Source organism: Guillardia theta, assembly GCF_000315625.1.
Source record: "Guillardia theta CCMP2712 unplaced genomic scaffold GUITHscaffold_19, whole genome shotgun sequence".
Lineage (NCBI taxonomy): Eukaryota > Cryptophyceae > Pyrenomonadales > Geminigeraceae > Guillardia > Guillardia theta.
In genome coordinates this window covers 618,807-631,799 of record NW_005434655.1, presented here as the reverse complement: position 1 = coordinate 631,799, position 12,993 = coordinate 618,807, and the positions used below count along the sequence as shown (strand labels likewise).

The 12,993-nt window shown below is 51.7% G+C and overlaps 4 protein-coding genes across 4 annotated transcripts; 2 read left to right on the top strand and 2 right to left on the bottom strand.

Annotated features, from left to right (window-relative positions):
- Positions 1-1,254: 1,254 nt before the first annotated feature.
- Positions 1,255-3,270, bottom strand: GUITHDRAFT_68209 (hypothetical protein; the record flags this gene model as incomplete). The annotated part of the gene is made up of 6 exons (XM_005836059.1): positions 1,255-1,761; positions 1,810-1,877; positions 1,919-2,017; positions 2,072-2,127; positions 2,175-2,296; positions 2,977-3,270. Coding segments are annotated over 6 exons (1,146 nt in total), but the record flags the coding sequence as incomplete, so codon positions are not given.
- A 3,198-nt stretch (positions 3,271-6,468) lies between these two features.
- Positions 6,469-7,041, top strand: GUITHDRAFT_105214 (hypothetical protein; the record flags this gene model as incomplete). Its single annotated transcript, XM_005836058.1, has 1 exon — positions 6,469-7,041. The coding sequence occupies one exon, from the start codon at positions 6,469-6,471 to the stop codon at positions 7,039-7,041; it is 573 nt and encodes a 190-aa protein (XP_005836115.1).
- Positions 7,042-7,121: 80 nt separating this feature from the next.
- GUITHDRAFT_105213 (hypothetical protein) lies at positions 7,122-8,788 on the bottom strand (the record flags this gene model as incomplete). Its single annotated transcript, XM_005836057.1, has 7 exons — positions 7,122-7,235; positions 7,460-7,547; positions 7,626-7,733; positions 7,783-7,899; positions 8,027-8,109; positions 8,157-8,291; positions 8,345-8,788. 7 exons carry the CDS (start codon positions 8,786-8,788, stop codon positions 7,122-7,124), a joined length of 1,089 nt encoding a protein of 362 aa, XP_005836114.1.
- A 1,108-nt stretch (positions 8,789-9,896) lies between these two features.
- Positions 9,897-12,982, top strand: GUITHDRAFT_136297 (hypothetical protein; the record flags this gene model as incomplete). The annotated part of the gene is made up of 13 exons (XM_005836056.1): positions 9,897-10,241; positions 10,294-10,332; positions 10,392-10,445; positions 10,680-11,144; positions 11,195-11,263; positions 11,313-11,414; positions 11,564-11,611; positions 11,656-11,770; positions 11,894-12,030; positions 12,213-12,307; positions 12,432-12,512; positions 12,558-12,612; positions 12,965-12,982. 13 exons carry the CDS (start codon positions 9,897-9,899, stop codon positions 12,980-12,982), a joined length of 1,623 nt encoding a protein of 540 aa, XP_005836113.1.
- Between the last annotated feature and the right edge of the window lie 11 nt (positions 12,983-12,993).

Here is a 12,993-nt window from a genome sequence, read left to right as displayed (position 1 = left end):
ACGAGCACTTGCCCTCCTGCTTCATCGACGGGAAGTTCCTCTTCGAGACTGAAGAACAACAAAGTCAGCAGGGCAGCTGCTGGAGGATTCCGATCGACCAAATCCCTTGGGCCAGTAGAACAAGCCCTCCGGGTCTTGCCAGTTAGGACGAGCCTGCGCCGAGAAAGAAACTCAGGCAGAGGAGGAGGCGGCGGAGGTTCAGCACCTGAATCTCTCCCAGGGTTTCTATGACACAACCATGGCCCACCTGCAGGGCTCGTGACGATTTTGTTCCCCCGTGTCATGAGCAGACACACCTGGATGGGAAGCACTGGCAACCCGCTTGCATCGTCCCACTCGATCTTGCACAGACCTCGCCCCCCGTTCTGCTTCGTCTCTTGCCCCGCGAGCTGCAGCGGAGGGTCAGAGACAGGGAGAGGTCACTTGCTGTTGGACCTTTTTCAGCACATTGATGACTTCCTCACAGAAACCGAAGTAGAACTTGCCGGGAACCTGAGCATGGCAAGTGAGGAGGAGAGGAGAGCCAGGACGAGCATCCTTCACCACGGGAGCAGGAGCGCCGTTCTCTCTCTTGATCCCAGCCATAGCAGGATTCTTCACAGGTGCAGATTTCATGCTGCCGTGGACGAGGGGCGAGTTCTTGGGTCTGTTCTCAATCTCGGCGATCGAGGATCGCGGAGATTCTTTCCCATCGTCTACCCCGTGAGGCAAGAACCAGACAGTCAGAGCAGCGGCATCTGAATCGTTCTTGAGCATCGTAAAGTAGTGATCGAGCCTCCGCGCTTCCAAGATCATGTTGGCGTCACTCGACGAGGAGACACAGAAGAGATCCTCCATCGTGAAGCGGTAGGCGAGGATCAAGTGCTCTGCATGCGACGCCAGGTTCAGTGAGTCCGACTCCTCACCCAGCAACTTCGCCAGGCACATCTTGCTCAGACACGAAACCTTCTTCGGGTTTCGTCTGTCCATCACTCCCGAGAGGTATAAGTAGTGGAGGCAGCAGTGACATTGAGGCATCTCAGCTTCAGAGACTCCTCCGATCCACTCGTCCTTGCTGTTGACGACATTGCTCATGTCCCTGGGGATTCTGAAGCACTTGGGCCTCTTGGAGTCGGGGATCGACGAGTCGCAGTCGCCGGGGCAAAGGAACCTCCTCTCCTCCAACTCCCTCCGAGCAATGTACAACATCTCCGACTCGATCCACTCAGAGGCGCGAGCGTGAATCGCGTCAGAGAAGTTGCGATGGGCCAACGTCATCACCAATCGTTCGTGCGAGAACACAGGGCTCCTCTTTTTGCATTTATATCGTTCCACTGACGCACGACCAAACGGGAGCCAGTCAGCTGGAGCAAAGTTGACGGCCTCGTTGCAGTTGAATCCATGAGAAAACCCACCGTGATATGACTGAGGCATCGTCACGATAAACTCTCCAGGCCTCTGAACCGTGTGGTACACCCTCACCCCTCTCTCCTGAAACACCTTCGGAGAAATCATGGTACAAAGCTTGAACAGGAGCTTTGGATCCTTCTCAAAGAGTTCCGGGACCTCGTTGTAAAATACTTGCTCGAACTTCTCTGCTTCACCACCAGGCACGCCATACCATGTCTTGCCTGCTCCATGATGCATGTAGTTGATGCTGTAGAGGTAGTTGTCCTCGTTGTGCCAGCAAAAGGTTGAAAACAGCATCCCAACGTACACCCACGGCGCTGAGACTCCGCTGATCTCGCCATTGGGCGAGATGTATTTCAAGAGCGATGCTTCCTATGACAACCATCATCTTCTCACACACTTCTGCTGCAGGATCAGTACCTGAAGCGGAAGGTTGTTGAGATTCCATGGCGATTCAACATATTCCTGCAAGTAAGAAGGTAAGGACACTTACCACATCTCATCACGTCAGCACACAGAGACAAGAGACATACTTTGTCTTCCGGCTTGCAGTTTGTTGCTGTAGGGAAGCCACTTCCGTGACCAGAGACGTCAAGATCGTTTCCATACTCCACGCGAAGCATCAAATCTAAAAATCAGAAAAGCATCAGATTGGAAGCTCATCGAACTGAGTGAGATGCACCTCCACCGTCGACCACCCTCCAGTACTCCTTCTCGACGTCCTCAACGGTGACAGGCCTGATCAAGACACATCACAAGGTCTCTCCCCCACCTTCTTTCCTCACCTTTCCCAGTCGCTGAACCACTTGCTCTTGAAGTCATCCGCTCGTCGTCTGAAGGAATGGAACGTGTAGAAGCCTCCTTCCCCGAAACCAAAAGAATCGCCCGCATCTCCTTCTTCTCCCTCCTCTCCAGCGTTTCCTACAAGAGCCATCAGGAACTTTCAACTTGTCCTCTTGAGCCATCGAGACCTGCAGCAGCCGCCATGCGAGCGAAGCGCTTGCGGACCGTAAAGAGAGGTTCCTCCTTGAGCTCTTCTTCAGGCTTCAGTCCCTGCACACTTGTTTCAGACTTCTTCACTGACTCAAGACATCCTGCCGTCCAACCTGCGAGATCGCCATCGCATACTTCTCCAGATACAGACGATAAACATCCCTGCGCAGACTTCAGTCACCTCGAGGTAGCGATGGAGTGACAACAATCGCCAACCTGATTCGCTGCGCTACAGGCCCAGACTGGCTGTTCTTGCCTATTTTCAGAGAAGCTGCCACATCGTTCCATTTCTTCTCTTGGTCCACCTTTGTCATGCCCCCTGGGAATCCCGTCAATCGGTTCAAAGTTGGAAGCAAAGGCGATGCGGACCTCGTTCCTCAACTATCTTGTACAGCAAGTGCAAGTCCACTTGCCTTCCGTCGATGAACGGAATCTGCCGAAAAAGAACAATCAAGCCATAGCTGATGGAAGCAAGAGGGACATTCCGACCTCAGCAGGTACCGACAGATCTCGCTTCTTGTGAAAATGTCTCAATTTCCTCAGGAAATTTGAGCTTGGTCCTTGGCGATGGCGAAGTTGATCAATGGATTGCACGCAGGTCTGGAAATGAAAGGAGTCTCCCTTTTCCTTGATTGTGAACGGACACTTCCATTCCTTGGGAGGGATAATCTTGATAAGGCCAGCTTCCTCTGCCTGCAGTCGGATGCTTTCGATGTATCGCATCGGATCGCGGAATTCCTCCATTGTAGGAAAAAACGTTGGTGCGTCAGGCAGCGATGCTAGCTCATAGTCGACAGCACATGTATCATTCACTCCATTCTCGACCTTGGTAGAAATCCGTTGGGCTGGACCTGTGTTGGAGTCCTCGTTTTCTGGTTGTGTCTGCATGAATGCTTGCCGGAAGCACGAAAGCTCCTTTGTTGATAGGACCTGTGGTCAAACGCGATCAAACTTCACGGTTGCGCAACTTACAAGCAAGCAGTACCTGGACAAGTGTTTTCGAACTCTGCTCTGCCTGGAAAAAGCAAGTCTTACAAAGAGACAGAGATGAAAAGAACCAATACTAGCTTCAAAAAGATCCAACTTCCCATAAACATGTAAAGATTGTGATTGACAAAGGAGGAGGCAGGAAAAGAAGGAACTTTGGAGTCTGGTCTGAAACAATCCAAGAAATATTTCTACTAAAGAGACAGCATTCCGAACAGAATCAAATCAAGCACATGTCATCTTGAGACAATATTGCCGCTTCAGAGACAAAGTCATTGAACTGTAGTGTTGGGTCAGGAACAGAAGGGCTTTACATAAACCTCTCAGACACATTCAAGCTGCTTTCTAACAATCAACTAACACCGTCAAAATGCTTCTGCTTTGAAAACTATTCATGCGTTTTACAGGGTTTTGATGAATCCAAATCTCCATGGCACCAATGAATGTACGATGAGAAAACTCAAGAAAACAAGACATTCCAAGAGATTACAAACCAAGTCAAGATTACAAATATCAAACAGCATAAAAGCAGCGAATACAGCAAGGATGGATGTGGACTTGGTTGTTGGGACAAAAGGGTGTAGACCTCCGAGAAGAGGAAGACACGACAAAGTAGGAAACAGTGAGAAAGAAAGATATGTTTTTCAAACATCGCACAAACGAAAACAAGCACGAGGAGAAGGAGCCCTGCCAGCTACGCAAGAACAGAGATACGAATAACTGATGTCGGAACACAACCAAGAGCATCGGGAAATGCAGGTGAGGTAGAGGAGAGAAAAAAGAGGAAGAGGATGAAGGAGCAGAAGCAGAAGAAGAAGCAGCAGCAGCAGATGGAAGCGAGGGAGGAGGAGGAGGAGGAGGAGGTGGTGGTGGGGGGGGGGGGATGCAGGGGCGAGGGGGGTCATGGGGAGGAGGAGGAGGAGGAGGAAGGAGGAGGCATGAGATCTGTCTTTGACTTGCGGAGAACAATAATGCATCAGAGAGGCAGCATCGCAAGAACAAACGAAGAAGCGCATGGCAGAATCGGCAGCGAGCGCGAGAGCAGTAAGACCAGAATCAGTATTCAAAGTCATGACAACAGCAAAAGGTTGCCGGTCGAACATGGCTGCCGCTCCATGCCGCCTACCCTCTCAGCACTCATCAACAGCTACCATGCATGCAGAGCATTCGTACACGGGGGCGCATGACAAGCAAGAAACACAGAGGGAGGAGGAGGAGGGGCAGGAGGGCTAAGGAGGAGGGGCGGCATTCCAGTTTCAACCATCGCACTCTAGGCGGTGATCTTGACTCGCAAAGTCGCCGTCGGCGCGATAAGCGCGCAGCAGAAGGAAATAGAGCCGGCGACAAAAAGGAGCCGCCGGGGCCCGCGGCACGTTAAAACCGCAGCCGCCACCCTGACTTGAGGGACTAGAGGACGGGTGGGGAGGAGGAGGAGGAGGAGCGGGATCGTGAGCAGGAGGAGCGGGAGGAGCGGGAGAGGGAGGAGGGAGTGGATAGGAAGGAAAGTTGGATTGAAGTGATAGGCTGCAAAGTTGAACACAGCAGCACGCATGGGAGCGGCGCGGAGGAGGAGGAGGTAGGGGTGGGGTAGGTAGAGGGGTGGGGGGTAGTGCAATTGATTTGTTGGCGATGAAATGCCAATTCAACGAACAGGGAAGAGGGAGGGAGGGGGAGGGCGAGGAGGAGGAGAGGTAGCGTGCTATGAGAAAGGCTGGTGCATGAGGGGGCGGAGGATACACCATCCTGCTAATACATCCACCTAGTTTGCAAGCAGACATGCGTTGATTTGCGCAATGCAGATTATACCAGGCAGACTGGTGATAGGGGTGGTAGGCCGCGAAACGCGGGGATATGACAGGAGGAAAGCGAATGATAGCAGCAGAAGGAGGAGGAGGAGAGGCGAGGACGATTTGAGGAGGAGGAGTGAGGGGGAGGACGAGGATGAGTCCCTGTGTCAAGACTTGCTGAGAGTCGGATAGAGTCTTGTCGGCAAGGGGTGCATAGGGTATGACCATCGTTCCATTGGTAGGGTCGGATGATCGAGCAGGGGTAGAATATACACGGTGGGTACTTCACCTTGATAGAGGGTGGGGTACAGATCACAAAATGGGTAAATGTGCAGCAAAGTCTATAAGGGTGGGGTACTTGTATGTATAATGAGGGGGTGCTCGAGGAAAGATAGTGGGTCATATGATGACCCTACCCCCTTGTTAAAGTTGATTATGTTACGTAGGCGAGGGGCATCATAAGGGCCCTAAGAAGGGGTGGGGCTTCGTAATTGCTGCTAGGAAGGGGTTGTAAACAGTGGTCATGGTCTGGAAAAGAGGGGGTGGGTGTAGGTGACTCATTTTAAAACAAGTAAACCAGTGGTGGGGTATTTTCTGGTAAGGTGTCCTGTCAAAAGATGGGGTACCGAGTACCAGGGGTAGTAGTCATCACCTATTCCCCCACGTATTTGGATGGTGACCTTTACAATACTTTTATAAAATTTAAAACATTTTAAACAAGACCCTCATCCCCCCTCCACATCCTGACCCACATCCCTCCACTGACCATTGCACTGGTAGACCTCATCCCTCCTATGACCGCCCGTCATGTATTCGTGCTGTTTTTAACTAAACTTTGAGTAAACGACTTTCAAACCTGGAAAGCGATGGCTGCGACCAGGAACTGAGGAGGAGCGGCGGAGGGGACGGAGGTTCGATAAGATATGAGTATACTGTAGTGAGAGAGTTCGAAGGAGGATCACAGCCTGCCAGTGGAGGAAGGACTGCCTCCGAAGCCGCAGAAATGCCTCATTGACTATTGGTGGCTTCGACCAATACTCGACGACGTAGTGGACCCCCAAGGCTCGACCACAGAGAAATTGAAGCACGAAGGAGCTCGAGCATGAATACATCGCACGATAAGAATGTTGGTAACAAAGCAAAGTCCATGCGTGAGCGGCAATTTCTTGGCCTTTCAAAAGGCAAATTTCAGCCTGACGGCAGCAGGAGTATGATGCCGGCTTTACAGAGACTTTCTCGCAAAATTTTTGACATCTCACAAGAAGTGGATACTATACGTGACAAACTTCACGAAGTTCAAACTGAATTTTCGATGATTATCAGGAACAGCGTCCAATCAAAAGAGCTCGACACACATAGAGCCGCTCATTCTAAGGAGACTGAAACAGACAGGATCCCCAAACCTACGGGCCAGCATCCAGAAGAACCGTCAAGCAAGAGGGCAAAGCAAGCCACGGACGCGAAGGATGATGATGGCGACATGTCGGACGAGAACTCTTTGTCTGACGAATCTTCATTTGAAGAAGTTTTGGCCTCCAAGGCCACTGCGCCGAAGCAGGTGGTGCCCGTTAACCGTGAGAACAAGAGCCAGCTGGCTGCTATGAAGCCAGCAGCCAAGCACGCACAAGGAGGACAAGTCGTGCAGAAGGGGCAGGGAGGGCAGAGTGTGCGGGGAGGACAGGGAGGGCAGGGAAAAGCAACGCCAAGTTCTTTTCGGAAGGTGAACTTGAGCCGGCAGGCCATCTTGGACGAGCTGAACCTTCTTGGAAAGCGGATACTGGACATTGAATCTCTTCGGATTATTGTTGACAAGTATGGTTGCTCGAAGGAACAAGTCCTCACAAAGATGCAAATTAGCCGCCTGAGCGAAATGTGGGACGAGTAGATTGCGGGAAGTGAATTGAAATAAATCTCAACACTTATGTGCCTTTCTCAAAGATGTGGAGGTATCACCACTGAGAATCTTCACTTCTTCTTTCCTTTACTTGGAATGAATAAATCTCCGATCTGTGTCGAGTTCATCACCATATCTCCTCTCTGGAACTCCTTGACTATCTTCTCCAACCCAAAATCCCTCACCTGATAAAATGTTTTTCGCTCAGTCTCAGGCAACACAACCGAAAAAAAGTACGTTTCGAGCGCAATTCATCTGAGGGTTCGAAAGATCTTGAATGCAAATGACCTGGCCCTGCTCTTCACCCCATTCGACAGCTGATTTTAACAATGGTTTTGCATTGGTCCCTGAGATAACCTCTTCGTTCCAATCAAAATCCTGTTGTCCATCAATCCTTTTCACTTATCACATTCATATCCACCTCCGCATAATACTTGAAAAACTTTCCCAGAAGCTCTGAAAGGGTCTGGACGTTCTCAGAAACCCACTCGCGACGGCTGGAGCATAGGACTGGTCAATGTTGGACGGAGCAAACAGGTGCGAGGGCTGTTTGCACACACAACAGATCAACTCACCCTTGAAACTTCGAATCCTGCAGCAATTGATCTCGACTCGATAACTTCAGTACATTACCATGGATTGGTTTGTTACAGTCCAAAATCGGCAAGATCGGAGGTTGGATCCTGACACAAACCAGCTCGTGAGTGCTGATCGCAATGTTGATGGACTTACGTTTGACAGAAGTGCAGAACCAGAAGACAATAACAATACGAATTCATTAGATTCGCTCCGTCATTGATGCCCCTTGTTCTGGACCAATGCTTCACGAGGATGGCAAGCTTCGAGATTCTGTCAGTCCATGCAACAAACAAAAACAAGAGAGTAGCATCTTGAATGCAAAGGCCAAGAGAAAGGGGGGAAAAAGGAACAGAAGTGCAGAAGTGTTGGGGATAGAAAGCTAGATACCTGTCTGAACCTTGAGTCCATGTTCGAATATCTTTGAAGGAGTCTAGCCTGGGGTATCGGGGCAGCATTTCCAGTGGAAAGGTCAGCCTTGATCTACAGCCAACCTCTTCAGAACATCACAAGGTAAGGATGGCAGGTACGTTTGTGTTCTTGTCCTCCAGCTTGATCAGGGGCACGCGACATCGCAAAATTGCCAAACACTGACATTGAAGTCGCTGACGGAGGACCTTTGAGAGTCTCTTCAACAACTTTCGTTTCGTTTCAAGTCCCATGTCCTGGAAGCCAGTTGAGAAGTCGAACGGGCCAGCAGGCAAAAGGCTTTTCTCACCTGATCACCAATGCAAAATGTAATGTCCAAGTCGCTATCAACTGTCGCACACCCATAAACTGTTGATCCGTACAGAGACAGTGTGGTTGTCGGCCCAAATGTTTCCTTAAGGACACTGTGAATCGAGTCAAGAGCAACTGAGACAGAGGATGGAAGAGAGCTGATAGACCTTCCAAGCTGCAAGACGAATGAGTTGATCTTCAATAGCATGCTGTCTTTTGACTCGACACTTGATATCACTCTGCTCAGGTAAGCGTTCTTGTCGTAACACTCCTCGGCCTTGGGCGTACTGGAGGGAGTATGTAGCATCACAGTGGCAGGCAGGTGGTTCACTACAACTGCATCCGCCTGCTTCTCCGCCTTCTTCTCCGCCTTCTTCTCCGCCTCCTCTCCCGCCTTCTTCTCTACCAGCCTCCCCTCCTTGTCGGTTCCTTGATCGGACATGGAGGCTACAGGAGCGGTCAGAATCGGCAAAATCAAAAATAAGTTTGAAACTTTGATTCAAAAAAAAACTCGCGGCATTGAATAAATTTCAAAGCTTCAAAGTTTCAAAGTTTCCCAGCATACAAAGTTTGAGTAATTTATCATGGCCGCACGGAAGTTTTAGAAGTTTCCAGCATTGAAAGTTTGAAGTTTTCAGCATTGAAAGTTTGAAGTTTCTTTCGCTCAATTCGAAATCCTTTCAGTCCGTTGACAAGGAGGAACTTTACTCCCGGGAGTGGGTACTGGGGGAGCCTGTTCGATCGAGTACTTGAGGCTCAGGTGGTATGTATAGCCTTTTTACTTAGAGAGGAACCTAATAAATACGGTACCATGATACTAAAGCATAATTCGAACCGAGAGCAATAATATTCCCAACTTCTGCATCATATTCCCGGGCCGGGGGGTAGGGTAGTGAGACTTGACTGGCTTCAGTCACATGGCGAAGGAAACTAGTGAGGTCGAGAAGGGAAGAAGGGAGGGGAGGAGGAGGGGAAGGGAAGAGGAGCAGCAGCGCAGGTCATGCAGCTCAGCGGTTGTGAGGGAAACACCCGTGAGGAGGAGCGATGCAGAAGATCGTTCCGGCGTCCTCTGACACGAGCCGCTACAACTTTGTGAATCGTCTTTCGTCCATGTTCACCAGCTCACTCCTGTTGCTGCCAAGTTCCATGACTCAAGGCGCCCATACCATGAACTACATTGCATGTTTGAATAGTTTTTGGTCTTCCTGGATCATTTTGTTTTTTTGTGGCTCTCCATCTCACCTTTCAGCATCAAATTTTTCTCAAAGTTGACTCCTCACTCCCGCAATTGCTATCACTTCCTGGTGTGACGCCTCATTGCTTAGCAGGATATGTGCCAAGAGTGACGCATTTTCCGGTGGATTCCTTCAAAGACAGTAAGTTCCGACAAGGATTGCGTGCCTGCTGACATATCTGTGTAGATGGAGGGCAAGAACGATGCTTTTGTCCTGTAGAAATCCTTCGTTTGCGAGGCTCAGTAATCTGGATCTGGCGCCCGTGGAAGCATGAAAGCTTCTTCTCTCTCTTACATCCCTCCTCCTCTCCCCAGGATGACCAAAGGAGATGGGCATGACAGCTTGACAAAAGACATGTCCGTTCCGCCCTCCAAACCTCTGCCGCGGGTCCCGAGCTCCCCAAGATCAGTGGGCTCGACGAGCCAGACGTCGGCGGGGAGGAGCAAGGAGTACAAGTCTCTGATGCTCAAGAGATCGGACGGGCCTCCGGGGAGCAAGTGCGGCATCGGGATCACGTTCTGGAAGACGTACCCGGTCGGCCCCTTCACCATCGCAGCCCTAAAGGAGCACGGCCCTGCTGCTGCCTCCTGCCTAGTCCATCCTGGCGACCTTCTGCATGCTGTGGACCAGATCTCCGTCTACGAGAAAGTTCCGGACGAGGTAGGGGGCAGCGAGCCTCCCGCATGCAGGTTGACGCTGAAGGGTTCTGCAGGTGACGCAGATGATTATTGGAGAGCCCAAGTCCACTGTGGTGAGCTGGGAGACGAGTTGTGCTTGTTCCCCGTCATGGTTGTGATGGAATGCTGGCAGGAGTTGCTCATCTCTTGCAGCCACGGGACAGCAGACACACCGCAGGAGGAGCAGGTGGGGAACTGTTAAGGCCGCTGCTGCTGTTGCTGCCGCTGCTGCTGCTGCTGACCTGTGCGGCAGAAGGGACCGGAGCGAGACGACAAGAATTCTCCGCTGCTCGTCAGCTCTGGAAGTCGCGCAGAGACGATGGAGCACAAGATCACATCCTCCCCTTACACCACCCCCACTAGCTCGACTATCATGCGATCGCTCCCCTCTCGCCCCTCCTCCCCCTGGTCGGTCGGGCAGGGGCCAGGATACAACGTGGCCGCAGAGATCACTGGGATGAACCGTGAGTACATGAGCCCGAGGAGCGTGGAGTCGAAGCTGAGGAAAGATCGCGCGAGCCCAAGGAGAGAGGAGGAGAGAAGGGAGGACGACTTCTCGCCATGGAGCAGCAGGGAACATCTTGAGAAGGAAGAGGAGGCGATTGAGGTGTTCAAGGAGAAGCTGGACCAGGTGTTCAAGGAGCTGGAGAAGGAGAGGAGGAGAATAGATGAGCTCAACAAGGAGAGGAACGCCAGCATGGCTAAGATCCAGGCTCAGGCGGCAGCGATCAGGGGCCTCAAAGGAGACAAGGAGATGCTGACGGCGAGGGTGGAGCGGCTGCAGGCAGACCTGAGGGACCAGGAGGTCATGACGACTAAGTTGAAGGATGTTGAGATGCATCTGGAGGGGTCGAAGAAGAAGTCGGCAGACTTGACGAGGAAGCTGGTGGGTTGAGGAGGAGAGGAGCACGTGCTTGTGGTTACTTGAGACGGCAGGAAGAGGCGGAGAAGAAGCTCTTGTCGATGCAGAGTCAGTCCGGTCAAGCGAGGGATGTGCAGAGACAGGTGAAGTTGGTCTGTGCTGCGATGAGAGTGAGTTACAATGTCCCCGCAGCTGGATCAAGTCATGCTGGAGAAGCGACAGCTGGAAGAGAGCATGCTGAAGATGCAGCAGGGCGAGAAGATGCTGCTCGAGTCATCCCGCCAGGCGATAGAGGTGAGACTTGCTGGTGAAAGTCAAAGAGAATAGTGATGATCACGATGATCATGGTAACGATGATGATTCGAGGAGGAGGAGGAGGAGGAGGAGGAGGAGGAGGAGGAGGGGGTATTTGACCTGACGAGTTGATCGAAACCTCCCCTCAGGAATTGAGCAAGCAGCACAGCCGAGACACGAGAGATGCCAACGACAAGGTTGAGCAGAGGGAAAGAGCCAAGGTTGACATGAGGCTGATCAGGTTCAAAACCTTCAAGACGAGCTCAAAGTTGTTCGACGGATCGCAACCCTGAGGGCGATGAGGATCGCGATTTTACAGCAGCAGCTAGAGGAGCTGACGTCCAAAAGCAACCCAGGTAGGAGAGGAGAGAGAGAGGAGGTCCTACGAGATGCGAGCAGGGCAGAGGGGAGGGGAGGGGAGAGGTGAAGGAGAGGTGAAGTGACAACGAGGAGATGGAGTGAATGACTTCCTCCTGTAGAGAACGTGAGGGCAAAGGAGGACAAGATCGCGCAGCTGGAGGAAAGCATCAGCAACATCCGCGATGAGAAGAGGAGCGAGCAGGAGAGGCTGAATACCTCGCTGCAGCAAGCGAACTCGAAGCTGGCAAGATTGCAAGTAAGAAAGAGTGTGGTTATGATGTAATTGCAACCTATCTTTTCTTTTGTGATGCGGCATTATGTTGAGTTTGATTGATCACGGAGTACTCGTATGTGTGTGGCATGAAAGCCATGTCATGTGATGCGATAAGATTTTTCACGCGCCCCTTGCTTCACGTTCTGACCTCACGCATCTCGCAGCTTGAAAATCGAAGACTCCACCGATTGTTGGAGAAGCGACTGGACATGGAGGAGAACAGCGATGAATCCTCCAAAAAAGATTCTAAAACAACCAGGTGATACTCTTCCTCTTTGAATCTCTCTCCCTCCTCCCTCCTTCCTCCCTCCCCCCTCGTCCCTCTGTGCTTCTTCTTCCTCCTCCCTCCTCCCCTTCCTCCTCATCTCACACTTCTCCTTCAGTTCCTCCAAGTCGCGGGGAGAGGTCAGGCCTGAGCCCCAACCAACACCACCGCCACCGGCCCTGGACATGACGAGGAGGAGGTGACAAAGTCGTCTCCGCTTCCCATCATCACCGACACCCTACAGCCTTGACGGCTCCTCCAACAACCACAAGTCAAGCTCGACCAAGAAGTGGTCGCAGGTGCAAGGAGGCAGGAGATCGCAGGAGGTTTGTTGGCTTCATGGCGGCTGTTCGCAAGTTGTTGCTCCTCATACTCATCTGTCAAGGTCTCGGCGAAGAAGCAATCCAAGATGTCTTCTAGTTCCGATGAGGAAGAACTCAGATTCTCCTTGTCTATCAGGTGGTCACTCCTCTCCCTCCCTCCCCTCCTCTCTCCTCCCTCCTCCCCCCCCCGCTCCACCTTCCTCTCTGCCCTTTGTTCTTCCCTCCTCTCTCCTCCCTCCTCTCTCCTCTCTCCTCCCTCCCCCCTCCTTCCTCCTCTCTTCTCTCTCCTCTCTCTCCTTTCATCTCATGAAACACTCTCTCTCAAAAGGTCAAGAAACGAGCCTGAGCCTGAAAGAC